Source organism: Camelus dromedarius, chromosome 5, assembly GCF_036321535.1.
Source record: "Camelus dromedarius isolate mCamDro1 chromosome 5, mCamDro1.pat, whole genome shotgun sequence".
Classification (NCBI taxonomy): domain Eukaryota; kingdom Metazoa; phylum Chordata; class Mammalia; order Artiodactyla; family Camelidae; genus Camelus; species Camelus dromedarius.
In genome coordinates, this window is record NC_087440.1 from 27,496,539 (window position 1) to 27,511,410 (window position 14,872).

The following is a 14,872-nucleotide window of genomic DNA, read 5'->3' on the forward strand; positions in this document are numbered from 1 at the left end:
ATCCTTACTGAAAACAGGACTGTGGAGGAGAGCTTCCCCTCGCAGCAAGGAAGACTGACTAGCCTGCAAGTGTCAAACCCAGGGAGAGACGTCAGGGGACCCAGGATCTGGTTCTGGTTTCTGCTATCCATTTGTGAAGTGATGCTAGTGAGGTAGGCTGTATCTTCCTGCATCTCCATTTGACCAGCTATCGAAGGAGCATTGTCCCCGTCCCTTTCTTTAACAGAGAAAAGGGACTGATGAAGGTGAAAATGCCCAAACATTTCAGAACGGTGATTTGAGATCGGGGGGCTCATGACGTGGAAGGGTGTGAAATGGCAAGTGACTACACCTGGTTTATCAGGAAATGACCTTATTCCAATTTGCTGGGAGAACACATGAAGCTGTGTTTCGTTCCTCACTCCGTCATCCCCTGTGTTCTTTCTTACCATATGCTTCCCTGGGACGGGAACTGAGAACCCAGATACTACTCATTCCTCTGAGTTTTATCCTTTAATTCAGACCCACTCCTGGGTGCACCTCAGTGATAATGAAAACCCTTGAGGTCGTGACGAAACATGCATCTCACCAGACTAGCCGTGGGGTTGATTTTCTTCGTCTCTACTTTCTTCTCTGATGTTAACTTGCTGACTGATTCCTGAGCCATTTTCAACCTGAAATCAGGTTGGGGAAGGGGGAGGGGAGAGGAGGAAAAGAAAGGAAGAAAAAGGAAGAGGTCAGGTTAAACAGAAACCCAAATGCTGTTGAATCAATCAACCGGCAGTCTGAAGACATAAGGGATGGTTTTCAGTGCTTTTCATTAAGTTCAAACTCTGCAAAGGTGTCTCTTCTGGGTTATCAAAATGGAACTCCCTTCACTGGCGGAGGGGCTCACTACATGTCTCTGGGGAGCCTACGCTTTTGAGACCAGTGATGGAGTTTCTGATCTACGGAATACTAGTTGTACTCACTTCACTTTCAGTGCATACTTCAAGGCTTTCTGGCTTGTGATCCACTCAGCAGATAAAATGAAGACAATTTTGAAAATCGAATTTTGGGGGAAACATATGAAAACTACAGATATTAAAATTCACCAATTCACATCAAGAGAGTGAAAAGACAACCCACAGATGGGAAAAAACATTTGTAAATTATATATCTGATAAAGGACTCGTATTCAGAACACGTGAATAACTCTTACGACTCAAAGAGAAAGACAAAACCCAGTGTAAAAACAGGCAAAGGGTCAGAACAGACATTTTTCCAAAGACATACAAGTGACCCACCAGCACACCAGTTATCAGAGAAATACAAAGCAAAACCACAGTGAGATACCACTTCACAGCCACTAGGATGGCTAGAATGAAAAAGAGAGGCAGTAACAGGTTTGGAGGTGAGGATGTGAAGAAACTGGAATCCTCATACATTGCTGACGGGACCGGAGAATGGTACAGTCACTCTGGAAAACAGTTTGGTAGTTTTTCAAAATGTTAAACATAACTGCCATATGACCCAGCAGTTCCACTGCTAGGTCTATAAATAAATGCGTAGTCAAGACCACGAAAATGTATGTCCATATAAAAATTTACATATGAATGTTTATAGCAGCTATTCATAGTAGCCAGCTGTTCATAATAGCTCAGAGTAGAAACAGCTCAAATTTGTATCAGCTGATAAGTGGATAAACAAAATGGGGTATATTAACACAATGGAATATTACTGGACTGTAAAAAGGAAAGAACTGCTGATATATACTACAATGTGGATGAACCTCAAAAACATTAATGTAGATGAAAAAATCCACATATTATGTGCTTCCATTTATGTGAAATGTCCAGAGTAGACAGATCCACAAAGACACAAAGTAGATCAGCAATGCCAGGGGCTGGGGACAGGGTTGAAGAGGGAGTGACTTCCGATGGGTCACGGGTTTCTGCTAAAACTAGGGAACAGTGACGGCTGCCCATACTTAAGAATATACTGAAACCCACTGAATTGTACACAAAGGGTAAATTTTACAGTATGTGAACTGCATCTCAATAAGGCTGTTACAAAAAATCCAAGTCCACAAGAAGATATTATTTCTTATCCATCTCATCAGTTCAGCAGCATGGTACTTCTCATCCATCAGATCAGCAAATCTAGCAGTCAGACAGTTATCAGCTATTATTGTGGACGTGGGGAAATGGGAACTGCCAAGCAGTGCATGAGCGCGTGTGAATCGGCACAGTGGGCTCTGGCAGCGTCAAGTGAAACTGAAAACACACATACTCTGTGAGCTATCAGTTCTTCTTCTAGGGAGACACCCGAAAGAAACGTTTATAATTAGACACAGGGCTTTCACTGGGTCACATTCACAGCGGCAACATACGCAATCATGGAAAACTAGAAACAACCGAATTATCAGGTTCGATAGGACAATAGATGGATGATGACAGGAAACAGTAATAGCTAACATTCACCGCGTGCACATCCATGCCAGGTACTGTTCTACCTGCTTCATTGGAATTAAACCATGTAATTTGCACGACCACCTGTTAGATAGAGACTTTCACTATTTCCATTTTATAGCTGTTAAGCACCATCCAATGTTGTTTACAGAGCATATTCATTGAATTCATTTAACCATGAAAAGGAATAAACTGCTTCTATGAACTCAACAACTGTGGGTATCAGAAACATGACACTGAAAGAGTAACAAATTCTGCAGAGTGACAGAGTGAAGAGGCCATCTAGCCTGGCAGTCAAGTGCTCAGGGTCCAGAGCCTGACTGGGATTAATTCTCAGCCCCACTACTTAGTAGCTGTGTGACCCTGAACAAGTGACCTCTCTGTGCACCTAAAAAAGGGGATAATAACAACACTGTAGGTTATGTAGAGTCAATGAAGGGACTGCTGCCGCTCTAGACACAGTGTAATCATTCAATACACTTCACTACTATTGTTACTGTGCGGGAAATATGCTACCTTGTACATATGTCGGGGAACAGTGCCCACGAAACAATACTGTTCACGGATGCCTGCACCGTATATGTAAACATACATGTAAACATCTATTTGTATTTATATGCAGACTGGAAAGATACTAGTGTTCATGATAGAGGTGATCACTAGAATAACAGAAGAAGATAATGGCACTGGGAGGCAGTATGTCAAATAGAATTTCACTTTTATCTATGATACTTCATTCTTTAATTGTAAAATCTTAAAGAATATGTGGCAAAATGCTAACAGTTAATTCTAGGTGATGGGAACATGGGTGTTACAGTATCCTGAGTATGTTTCTTCATTTTTTTTTAATTGAAGTTTAGTTGATTTACAATGTTGTGTTAGTTTCTGGTGTGCAGCATAGTGATTCAGTCATACATATAAATATACATATTCTTTTTAATATTCTTTTTCATTATAGGCTATTACATGATATTGAATGTAGTCCCCTGTGCTATATAGTACAACCTTGTTTATCTGTTATATACACAATAGCTTGTATCTGCTAATCCTAAACTCCTAATTTACTGCCCCTCTTTCCCTTTTAGGAACCATAAATTTGTTTTCTATGTCTGTGAGTCTCTTTCTGTTTTGTAAATAAGTTCATTTGTATCATTATTTTTTTTAGATTCCACATATAAGTGATATCATATGATATCGGTCTTTCTCTGACTTCTTAGTATGTTCCTTTATTCTAAAAATTTCTTCAAAAATATCTAAAAAACACTAAAGACCCACCAAATGAGACACTAAAAAAATGAACATGCTTTTTCTTCAGGGCCTCAGATAAAAATCTTTCACTCAATATTAATCACACACTTGCTTAATATTGAAGTGGCTGAGCACCTTAGCTCTTTACTTAGGAAATTTTGCACAATTTGCTTGAAACACATGCTTAGTAATCCAATCTCCCTGCTCACATGCACAAGTTAGTTAAATCAATTTAACGTGCTGACTTGTGCGCCAGAAAAGAAAGAAAAATGAGACAAAGATGAGCAATGATTTATACAGCCAAGAAATACATCTGCAAAGCTGCCGTGAGAGCGGGCACTTCTCAGCACTGGCACAGGTCTGTGTGTACACACCACATTGCCTACTCAACTTGTCTGTTTGCAGCAGCATCTCTGACGACACCCACACAAGTAAAGAATGCACAGAAGGATCAAATCAAGGTCAGACTACACTGGAGACTGACCACCGAGGGATTTGCAGACAAGACGATGGTGTCGTCAATGAGGCCCCAGCTTGTAGCATCTACTCTTACTGGCTTCTCTCCAGCGAGGTTTGTTGTCAAAGGGAGCACCTATTAGTGACACTTTAATTTCAATGCCAGTGGAATGGTTTAGAATGACTATTTCTCTCTGAGCTCCCTAACTATTAGGGAACTTTTGGGGGTCATCTTTTGCTTAAGTAGTTCCTTTTCACCTTTAAATTCTGGTCTCTTCTTTCGGAGTCGGTCTTGTACTGTGCTCCTGGCACCGCAATGCCTCCCCCAATTCCCGAATTTCTCAATCACTTTCCACGTTCTCTCAGTATCTGGGGTGATGTTGGTTGGGGATGTGAAGGCAGGGAGGCTGCGAGCCAACTTAAGGTCCGGTCTTCACTGCTAACCTTTTTGTCCTTGGTCAGTGGCTGCTCGGCGCACTACAGGCTGGCATGCACACCGCAGACTTCGCAGGACAATTCTGATCTCGGTGACTCCATCCTGCTCCCCTCTAAATGTTCTCATTCGATTATTGTCTCCCTTTCACAGGGCATGCTTGCAAATCATAAAGGATCGGGAGAAGGCATAGCTTGGTGGCAAGCAGCTTCAGCACCAGCGAAGCTTGACTCTTGTTATCAGACTTGGAGCAGGTTAATCAACTTTTCTAAACTTCGGTTTCCTTATGTATAAAATGTTATGATACATACAATACTAACCACATGGTATTGTTGTGAGGACTAAGTGGATTAATACATCTAATAAAACATCTAGTACACCTGACACATAGCAAGTGGTCAATAAAGGAAAACTGTTATGGAATCTCCATCACAGAGATGAAGGAATTCCTTAAGAATGCAGGGCAATAGTTTTTCACTACAAATAAAACAAATGGAGCTATCATCTAATTACTGTCTTGCAGTAATATCATTTAGGTGCGCCCTGAAAGAAAACGGAATCAACTAATGCTATTATTCCAAGACTTAGCAAACCAAGGAGCTCAGCTCAGTTTTTCTGATCTGAACACAAATTTTAAGAGTCATAACCAGAAGCTACACTTTGATGCAGGCATGACACAAATTTTTCAGCCAAATAAATAAAAGAAATGATTAAACTTCAAAGATTGCATCTACTTCCTCATATTTTTTTCCAAGGTTCTTGGAGGTAAGTATTATAAATAAAATTTAAATTTCAAATATTATAGAACTTCTAAGTATATTTATCAACCTCGTTTTTCTCATAACCAAAAGAACACTTGTTCCTTGTAGGAAAATTATATATTATGTATAATAAAATTATACATTATGTACTAATATATTATATATTATAAAATTAAAATGATGTATTATGTATTTATAGATGGAAATTATATACTCAACCGATACTGTATATTTAAAAGTATAAAGAAAAAGTAAGATTCACTGGCCATTTAAATGCTTTCCTCAGAATGCAGTTAAAACATAAGTGGACCAGATAATGAATATTATCACATGCAAACCTCTCAGACAGTAAGATACAAGAGGGTAGAGATGGTGGCTGTCATTTTTACTGCTGTGTTCCTAGCCCTTGAGACAGCAGCTGGCATGCATACACATGCTATGAACAAACCAATGGAACAGCAACTACACCCTTTACTAAAACACTGCTCACTTGAATTTCTTGCTGATGCTGAGCCCACGAGGCAGCCCGGGCTCGTAACCCGCACAGCTGCACGAGGCGCCTTAGTTTAACACACTCCAATCGCTGTCCTGAAAGTCTTACTATATGAACAAGGAGCCCTGTAAGTATGTAGTTGGTCCTGTCTAAGACTTTCTAGGACACTTAGAGTCACTTTATTAATAAAATGGAACGTCTTCCCACCTTTTCCTATCCTGAGGTACATTTATTACATAGAGAAAGGTAAAGCTGGTGGGATATAGCTGACGCCTCCTGCCAAGGTCGTCTGTTTCCCTGTGCTGTGATCGTTTTTATGAACCTGCCTTTTACACTGAATGGGAGCTTCTCAAAAATAGGAGAGAAGACTTCACTGTTTTCCTTAGCATTTTGCACAGTAAAACTGCACACACTAAGTGACCCATAAATACTAAGTTAATGAATGAACAAATAATTGTAAGTGATTAATCTCTAGTAATGTTCTTTTTTTATTGGCAGGAAAGGTAATTAGGCCGGCTGGCCTATCTATCTATCTATTTTAATGGAGGTACTGGGAATTAAACCCAGAACCTTGTGCATGCTAAGCACACACTCTACCAGTGAGCTATACCCTCCCTCTAAGTGACTAATCTCTAAGCTGTAAAAATTCAGACATCAAGAATGGTTTGGGGAAAATATTCAAGTCCATTCAGGTGCATTAAAATATGAAGTCCTTTACTCTCACCTGAATACAACATCACCGATGCTAAAAACCAGTCCTGCAAAATACAAACCAGCAAATTCTCGCTAGATTCTCTGTATGTCCTTGACATTAGAGTCCACATCACTTGTGGAGGGCAAGGCTGTTTGACAGTGGCTTTTGTATCATATGATACAAAACTTACCTATGATAAAAAACAAATGCTTAAATATTCTGACAGTATAGTTGTCTTAGATACATTGTTATGACAGAGCATACAGGCAGCTCTTAAAAACTGCTTTGACTTGACAAGGGATGGATGGTCAGATGACTGACTTGTTGGTCGGTCAGCCAATCTGTCTGTCTCCAAATGTTCTTCAAAAACTATGGGCAAAGGGTCTTATCCTTGTGGAAGAAGCTACAGCAGCTGCCGCTGCTGGTCATGTGACATTCACGCAGCATCAGTATTCTGGTAATGACGTGGGAAGAGACTGCGAAGTGGTGGTCGGCAGTGTGGTCAACCTCAGAGGGTTTACATAAATTTGAATTGCATTTCCTTCAACCACAGGACGTTTAAATAAACATGAGTTCAGGTGCCAGCACGTGGAATGCAGACACTCCACAGATGAATCTGAAGTTCTGACCTCCCCTGTCAAACTGGAAGGTGCGGCAGCACCTCGGTCTGCCTCGCTTCCCATCATGCCAGTCCTGTCCTCAGCCCCGAGGCCGCCAGGCGGTGCCGTCTACTGGCTCGTTTGCACAGTGATTTTCCTGTGCCTGCCTAGACTCTCTGAGCTTTGAAGTTTTGGTTGGAAGACATGCTGGGAGGCTGCTGTCATAGTTCAGCAGTGCAGTGACGACAGCCCGCCCAACTGAAACAGGTCCCTCTGACCCATCCTCCTGATCAGTGCGGTCTCAGTTAACAGTGCACAGCTCCCAGAATGTCACTTCCCTTCCCTTCTCAGAAACTCTCAGCGACTCCCAGTCAGCTCCAGCCAGGGTGGCAAAGGTCTTCTGTAAAGGGCCAGAGAGCCAGTATTTTGGACTCTGTGGGCTGTAAGGTCTCTGGGACGACTCAACCGTCCTGTTGCGGTGTGAAAGGAGCCCGAAAAAATACATGAGGGAACCACAGTGCGATGCTGTGCTCTAGTCAATTTAGTTCCAAAACTGGAAGTGGGCCGAATTTGGCCCACAGGCTGTAGTTTGCTGACCTCTGAACTACAGTATATGATCCAAATTCCTTACTCTGGCAATCAAAGCTCCCCCTGTTCTAAACTTAGTCTACTGGTCTGTCTAACCTTTTCAGACCCAGAACTGGTCTTACACTGTCCTTGGACAGAGCACTTAACCCTCCTGAGCCTCAATTTCCTCACCTGTTAAATGTGAGAACAATACGGCACCCAGTAACACAACTGCTGTGCAAATTAAAGAAAAATGTTACACGTGGTCACTTGCCAACCACCCTTTCCTCCAGCTCACCCCTCGTGCTGTCCCCACCAAACCTGCCACTATTCTTTGCACCAGGGCTTTCCTCACCCTGCACCTTGCTCTCCCTGCTCATTCCCTCAGTGACTTTCCTACTCATTTCCAGGTGTTCAAATCCTCCCCGTTCTCCTCTTCCCGGCTTAAGTGCCAAAGTCATGAAAGCTTCCTTCGTCTCTCTTAGTCAGAAGTGATTGCTCTTCTCCCAAGTGAAAGGGCACTTTGTGCCTCTCTTAAGGCACTTAAGACTTTTCACATTAGGAGTGTAGTGGTGTCTTATTTCCCTTAAACCACTGGAACCACTTGAGGACAAGGATCACGCCTTCTACACGTCTGGTCCTCCCCCATCCCTACCCCAGCACCATGCCACGCACCAGTCAGTCGTTAGGAAATAGCTAAGTGGCAGACTTAGATCTGCACGATGACTTGCATTCATAGCTCTTCCTCCTACTTTAAACAAATCTAAATGTTTCATAAATACCCAGAGTTGTACAACGATCAGCTGTTGCATTCACTCTTGGGGAAAAAATTAAAATGTAAACACACACTAAACAATCTAGCTCCAGTTATTGATTAGCTGATTGAGTCCTGAATAAGGAAAAAGGGTGCTCAAGGGCACCCAAATGTGCTCAGTGTTTATATGTGTCCGATTACGTACACATTCGAGGGCTCCTGAGAAGTATCCACGTCACTCTGCTCCAAAGGAGACTGAGGGTCAGAGAGCCTATACAACTTCTCTCAAGTCTGGAATCTGCTTCTCCCTCTAGACTTTTCTGCATGCAGTCAAAGAGAACTGATCAATTTCTAAGTACATCCATGCTCAATGTCCCTCCTGGCTCCACTGCTCAGGGACTTGTTTTTGGTTCTGGCCTAGATATGGATTCTATTTTTGTTTCTGGTCTCTAGAAACAAAATATTTAGATTATCACATGTAGTTAGTTGCTCAGGATTACTCACAGGCAAATACCTAGATTAAATTTCAAAGGTTACATTATACATCATATAAGAAAAATCTGAAATATAGGGGAATTAAACAAGTCAGGGGAAAAAATAACAATTTTCAATTTAGAAATGCTTAGTAAAATAGATTTTTGAAAACCTTATCTTTTCTTCTTTCTCGTTATAACACATCCCTAGAAGGCTACTGAGGGCCCCGGTAAATAGTCCACGGAGGAAAGACACAAATATGAAATGGGAGAGTGACGTGTGTCCTCTGATGGTCCTGCTTAGTCCTTACTCTCAAGAAATCATCTCCAACCTTGGCTGGTTAAGGAGGGAATTCTGCTTCCACTTAGAATGTAGAAAGCTGCAAGAGAACATTACTTCCATCCTAAATGAAAAGAGCTTGATCATGTGCAAAATCATCCTTTTTCTTTCACCCATCAGAGAGCGGGGGTCACAAGGCAGCTGAGGGAACTGCATTCCAAAGAACGACATGTCTTTCCATTTAGAAATGTAGGATCCCCACTTTACAGCCTCCTTTTCTGGGAGACCTTGAAACTGAGCATACTCTGGGGTTTCTACAGGCTAGATGTATATTCCTACAGCTGAATCAAACCAACTCAGAACCCAGCCCTCTGTGAGCCTGAAGACGTACGATGCCTTTATTGTTTTGACATCCAGTATTTCATTGGCTCATGATGTACAAGGCAGAATAGACTGAAATCATCATGAATTTTACAATAAGAGAAGTGCCTTCATTTTCAAGCGCAGGAATTACGCATACCAGCCAATTAGGAGGTGGGGTAGGTAGAGTGTTCAGGCTGTTTTGCAATCCTCATCACTAATGGAAAAACCAGTAACTCAGCAGTGTTTTCAAACTGTCTTCCAAAGAGCCTTAACCCTCAGCCTCAAGGCAAGAAGGAAGAGTTTAGGATTCTCCTGACCCTAATATCTTCAAGACTGCTTCCACCAGAAAAGCTTAATTTTATCAGTTTTTATAGATTGGGGTTTCATGTATGTTTTCATTTGGTTAAAAAAAAAAAGCTCTGCTGTTAAAAAAGAAAAAACAAAGATGGAAAACTCCTTGGATGGAACTCAGCAGAACCCACTGAATCTCCTAGGGGGAAAGAGAAAGAAAGAAACTTCTTGTCCAGGAGAAGGACAGCTAACAGAAGTCATCTTCCAAAAGAATTGTCCAGGGATATCTTGGAGATGAACAGCTAATTAAGACAAGACTTCTTAAAAGGATGATTCTTCTGACAGCCACAGCCACTAGATTCCAGCTTTGGGGCTCGAATGAAAAATCAAATCTTTAAAAATCAAAACACAGCCAGTTCTGCCACTCTTCTCTGCCTCTGTTACTTCTCAGATATGGTCTAAGCCTGGGAGATGAACAGTCTCTGGCAAATATGCACAGATGGACACAGTGGGGACAGACTGAGATGAGCCTAAGTGTGGGAAAACTAAGTGCTCACCGGGACACCCACTTACTTCTCTGTTGTAAAGTCAGGAATTACCTTATGTTGCATTATGATTCATTATCTTTGTGGTCTTCAGAGAATTTTAACTGATCTTCCTGATTTCGGCCCTACTTTCCAGTTTTTATTCGCTTCCTTTGCTCTCAATAAACCCAGAATGAAGATGACATGAATCCACTGGATCGCACTCGAAGGTTTCTCCCAATTTACTTCTGCAACTGCAGTTAACATTTTTGGGGGTCATCTGTTTGGGTCCCTTTTCCTTTCTTCCCCATTCCAAATCACTGTCTAAACTGTAACAAGACTGTCAACCTATGAACTTTTGAATAACTCTTCAAGTATGAGACTAGGTGACATTTTTAATTAATTGGGGTCTGAACACAACTGACCTCAAATCACGGCTCAGGCTGGAATCTACACTCTAAAGAGTGGGGTCAATTTTAGTGTTTAAAAATGAGTAAATGTTCTGGAAAAGGCAAAACTATGGAGGTAGTAAAAAAAAAATGGTGGTTGTACAGGCAAGGAGAGATGAACAGGCAAAGAGCAGAGGAGGTTTAGGGCCATGAAAATACTCTATGATATTATAATGATGGATTATGTTATTATACAGTTTGTCTGAACCCACAGAATATACACACTAGCAGTGAACCCTAAGGTAAAAACTACGGACTTTGGGTGCTTATGATGTGTCAATAACCTTCATCTTTGGTTAAAAGAAAGGTACCCTGATGAGTGAGTTATGCTATGCATGTGTGGGGACAAGGGATATATGGGAAATTTTTGTGCCTCCCTCTCAGCTTTGTTGTAAATCTAGAACTGCTCTAAAAAAATATTTTTTAAAAAATGAAAGAAGAGAAAATGGACCCCACAAAATACCATTCTGTTTTAAACATCTGTTGGTGATATTTGTTAGAAATTTCTAAATGATAATGACCAGTTCATTTCAGCAAGTGGAAAACAGACAATCCGGTAATATTACCAGAGCATACTTCATAGATCACTCACTCTTGTAATATTCACAATGGGACTGAGGAAGAGAGTTCAGGATTATGGAAGTAAAGTTTTTGCCTACAGTGCTACTAGCTTCAAAGAGGAAGCTCTATTGGCCATCCGGTACAGTGTGACCTGGAAACATTAATTACTACATGACCCGGACGCTGTACACATCTTCACTGAAGACATTCAAAGTCAACGGCTTTGGGAACATCAGTGTGAAGGCAAAGAAAAGGCAGGCATTGCAGGGAATATAGTTCATGAAATGCATGTTAGTAAAAGCATGAAATCTGACCTGCTGTAATGTGAATCTGTTTAAAGAAGACTTAAACTTACAGATGTAGAAAACAAACTGTGGTTACCGGGGGGAAGGTGAGGGGAGGGACAGCTGAAGAGTTTGGGATTAACAGACTCACATTACTATATATAAAATAGAAAAATAGCAAGGACCTACTGTATAGCACAAGGAATAACTTCTTGTAATGATCTGTAATGGAAAAGAATCTGAAAAAAATATAGATAGATAGACAGATAACTGAATCCATTTGTTGTACAACTGAAACTAACACTGTAAATCGACACTTCAATAAAAAATGAGAATTAAAAAAAATAAGACAATATCACTCATCACCAAAGAGGTCAAAATAGTCTAGAAAGGGAATGAGGCAGGCTCTGTGTGCCAGTATGTACAGTCATGGGCCTTTTAAGTCAGGTTGCTGCAGGGAATAATACCCAAGTTCGCTAAAAAGCAGGACAGTAAAAGCTGAAGGACCAAACTACTCTGACCCTAGACTTCTCCTAAAATTCGAAGACGTGTGAATCTGCATCTACCAAGGACGAGAACTCTTCATTTGGTGGCTATTCTGAAATACATGGGAGAACATGATCAGCAAAAGAGCATGAGAAAAACATGCCCTTGTCCACTTTCGAGGGGCGGATAAGGGTTTTGTGGGAAGGAAAAGGTGCTGGCACCTACTGAAGATCACACCAGTAAATAAAAAACTTGCCAGTCTGGCTTCCCAATGTGGGATGGCTTTACCAATCATTATTAGGGACAGCTTCTTCTACAAGCACATGATGATATTTTTATGGTCTCTCTTCAGGAGAAAAAGTCAGAGACAGTGTACAAGAAGCTGTAGAGATGATTATTCACTCCTTTCCCATGATCTCCATGAAGCCTTGAACTTACTAGCATCAGGTCAAGGAACAAAGAGTACTGTCCAAAGAGACCTTGGGGAGGTGGGGCGGCAGCTTTGCTGAAGAACGCTCAGCACCACGTGGTTTGTGGTGCTTTACATGGAGAAGGTTGAGGGCGCCAGCTTGGAATTTTCCTCACTGGATATTCCCTGCCGCATAGATGGTGTTAGCATGATAGGAGCTGTTTTTAATGTTGTACTTTTGGAGAGGTGGAGCTACACCAGCCTTTGCCCAGTAGCCTGGACAGCAGAAGGAAGGCTCTGTGTACTCTGCGGGGTTTGTTTTGTATCTTTTGATACTCCTTAAGTCTCTACAGTTACTGTCCTCAGTTCACTGAGTCAGGATGCTTCTCCACAGCCAGGGGAAAGTGGGCTAACATCCAGTTTCGGTTCTACGTGAGTCAGTACAATCAGGGAGACCTGCTGGGGCTGTGGGAACCACTCTTATTTCCATCCACCTTGACAACCGTCCTTCACTAGGTATTTCTGAATTCTTCATATAACTATTCCACATAGATAACAGTTATGAAAGTCAATGAAACAGATAAAGTCACTCTTCACTATCAGTAAAAAAAAAAAAAAAAAAAAAAAATCACAAAAGACTAAACTGATTAATCCCCTCAATGTAAAGGGAAATTTCTCCTTCCCTGCAGCTACTGATGAAAACATCATGGACTCGGCTATGTGGGATGTCTCCAAAGGGTAAGAAAATAAAACTCAGAGAAGACAGCCATAGACAATATGGAATAATGGGTGGCCTCAAAATCATTCATCTCAGGCAGGCCAGCAGGGCTACAGACTTGGACAGACACACACTCTTCTAAGCTTATACCCTCTTCTGAGCCTGACCCTTGACCCTGACTACCCCTCCACCCCTGCCCGACTCCGGGACCAGTTTCACCAGCAGCCGTGGTAAGACAGACCAGCAGGAAGTAAGAGAAGCCTTAGACTTAAAAGACTTAGCTCCTTACACATCAGAATCTAGCCTCTCAGCTATTCCATGATAAATTAGCCCATCACTTCCACTTCCTAAACTTGACAACTTTCCCTACCTCATTCCTAAGATATTTTTCTGTTTACAATGAAGGAAGACCTCATAGAGGTTGCATGTCACCAGCTACGCAATCAGCCACTTGATAGCTTTTGTGGGTTATCACTTGTAATACCCAAACACACTTTGACTTCAAATGATTAATTGCAGAACAAAGGCCGCTTCCGTTGGCAGAGCGTCTCCCCCAGGCCACAGGGGAGTGGAAGTGGGGGTGGGGGCGGGGGTCCTGGACTTGCCCTGGAATGTGTGATCAGTTAAAGCCAATCACTCTGCACTTGGTAGACGAAACACCCTGAGCCGCCTGGGCGACTTAGGTGCGGAGTGAAAGGTAACAGCATTGTGTTTCCTTGTTCAGGAAGAGGCGTCTGGGAGACAATCTGGAAACTCAAGCCGGTCCTGGGACATAAATCTGCAAGTTTAATTGCAACGCACTGCTAGTCTTAGGAAGACATTTCTAATCCTAATAATGAAGACACGCACATCCTTGGAGGTGCCAGCTCCCCCACTTTTGGTTTTGAAACCTGTACCACCTACCAAGTCTCACCAAAAACTGGAACTGATCAGAGCCTGCTTGCACGGGTGACTGAAACAAAGAGGGGGAGGGAACAGGGGAGATTGGGTGGAGCAGGCAGCCTTTCTGGCGCCCCTCAAATCACACTACCCAGGCAGCCCCCTACTCCATCTATTCTACGCCCAAGGCAGGAGCTGTCAGGAGTCCCGCAGATAAGCAATTTACAAATATTCTAGCTGAATGAAGGGGACTTACTTTGGGTTTCTACTGCTGTCTGCCAAGCTAGGGAAATAGAGTGTGGACAGATGCTCTCAAAGGTTCTTATTTGAGCTCTAAAGAGATTTGAGGCTTGGCCAACCATGAATCCCAAGTATCTTCACTTCCTTATTCTTTTTCTAGTTCTTTTTTTTTTTTTAAGGCAAATTGAAAGTAATACAGAGAAGGTGATTGTTTTACCCCATTAACTAGCCTTTCTTGTTTTGAACACGTCTATCCTCTTTAACAAAGCTGTAAAGATTTTAGATACTTGGGCAGAAGCAACCCATATGGGATATATTTGGGGAATTCTACCACCAAAGTCTAAATAAATAAGATCTCTCATCTATCAGCAGTAGACAGCAAACTCTGTAATCAGTTTCAATGTGGCAAAAGAAAACATGGTGATTGTTTATTTGTTCAACAAATATTAATTGAGCCCTCATTACGTACAAGGAAATACAA

The 14,872-nt window shown here is 41.8% G+C and overlaps 1 protein-coding gene and 1 long non-coding RNA gene across 4 annotated transcripts in view; one reads left to right on the forward strand and one right to left on the reverse strand.

Annotated features, from left to right (window-relative positions):
* Window positions 1-5,249, forward strand: part of LOC116153476 (uncharacterized) — a 42,499-nt gene extending 37,250 nt beyond the window's left edge. Inside the window, exons 7-8 of the long non-coding RNA XR_010380896.1 lie at window positions 4,083-4,248; window positions 4,720-5,249. This is a non-coding gene — a long non-coding RNA (uncharacterized LOC116153476). The remainder of the gene's footprint in view (window positions 1-4,082; window positions 4,249-4,719) is intronic.
* Window positions 1-14,872, reverse strand: part of FMN1 (formin 1) — a 397,753-nt gene that overhangs the window by 10,617 nt on the left and 372,264 nt on the right. For all 3 annotated transcript variants that reach the window (XM_064485767.1, XM_064485766.1, XM_064485768.1), the window contains one exon: window positions 569-653. In XM_064485767.1, coding sequence (XP_064341837.1) covers window positions 569-653 — 85 coding nt within the window. The remainder of the gene's footprint in view (window positions 1-568; window positions 654-14,872) is intronic.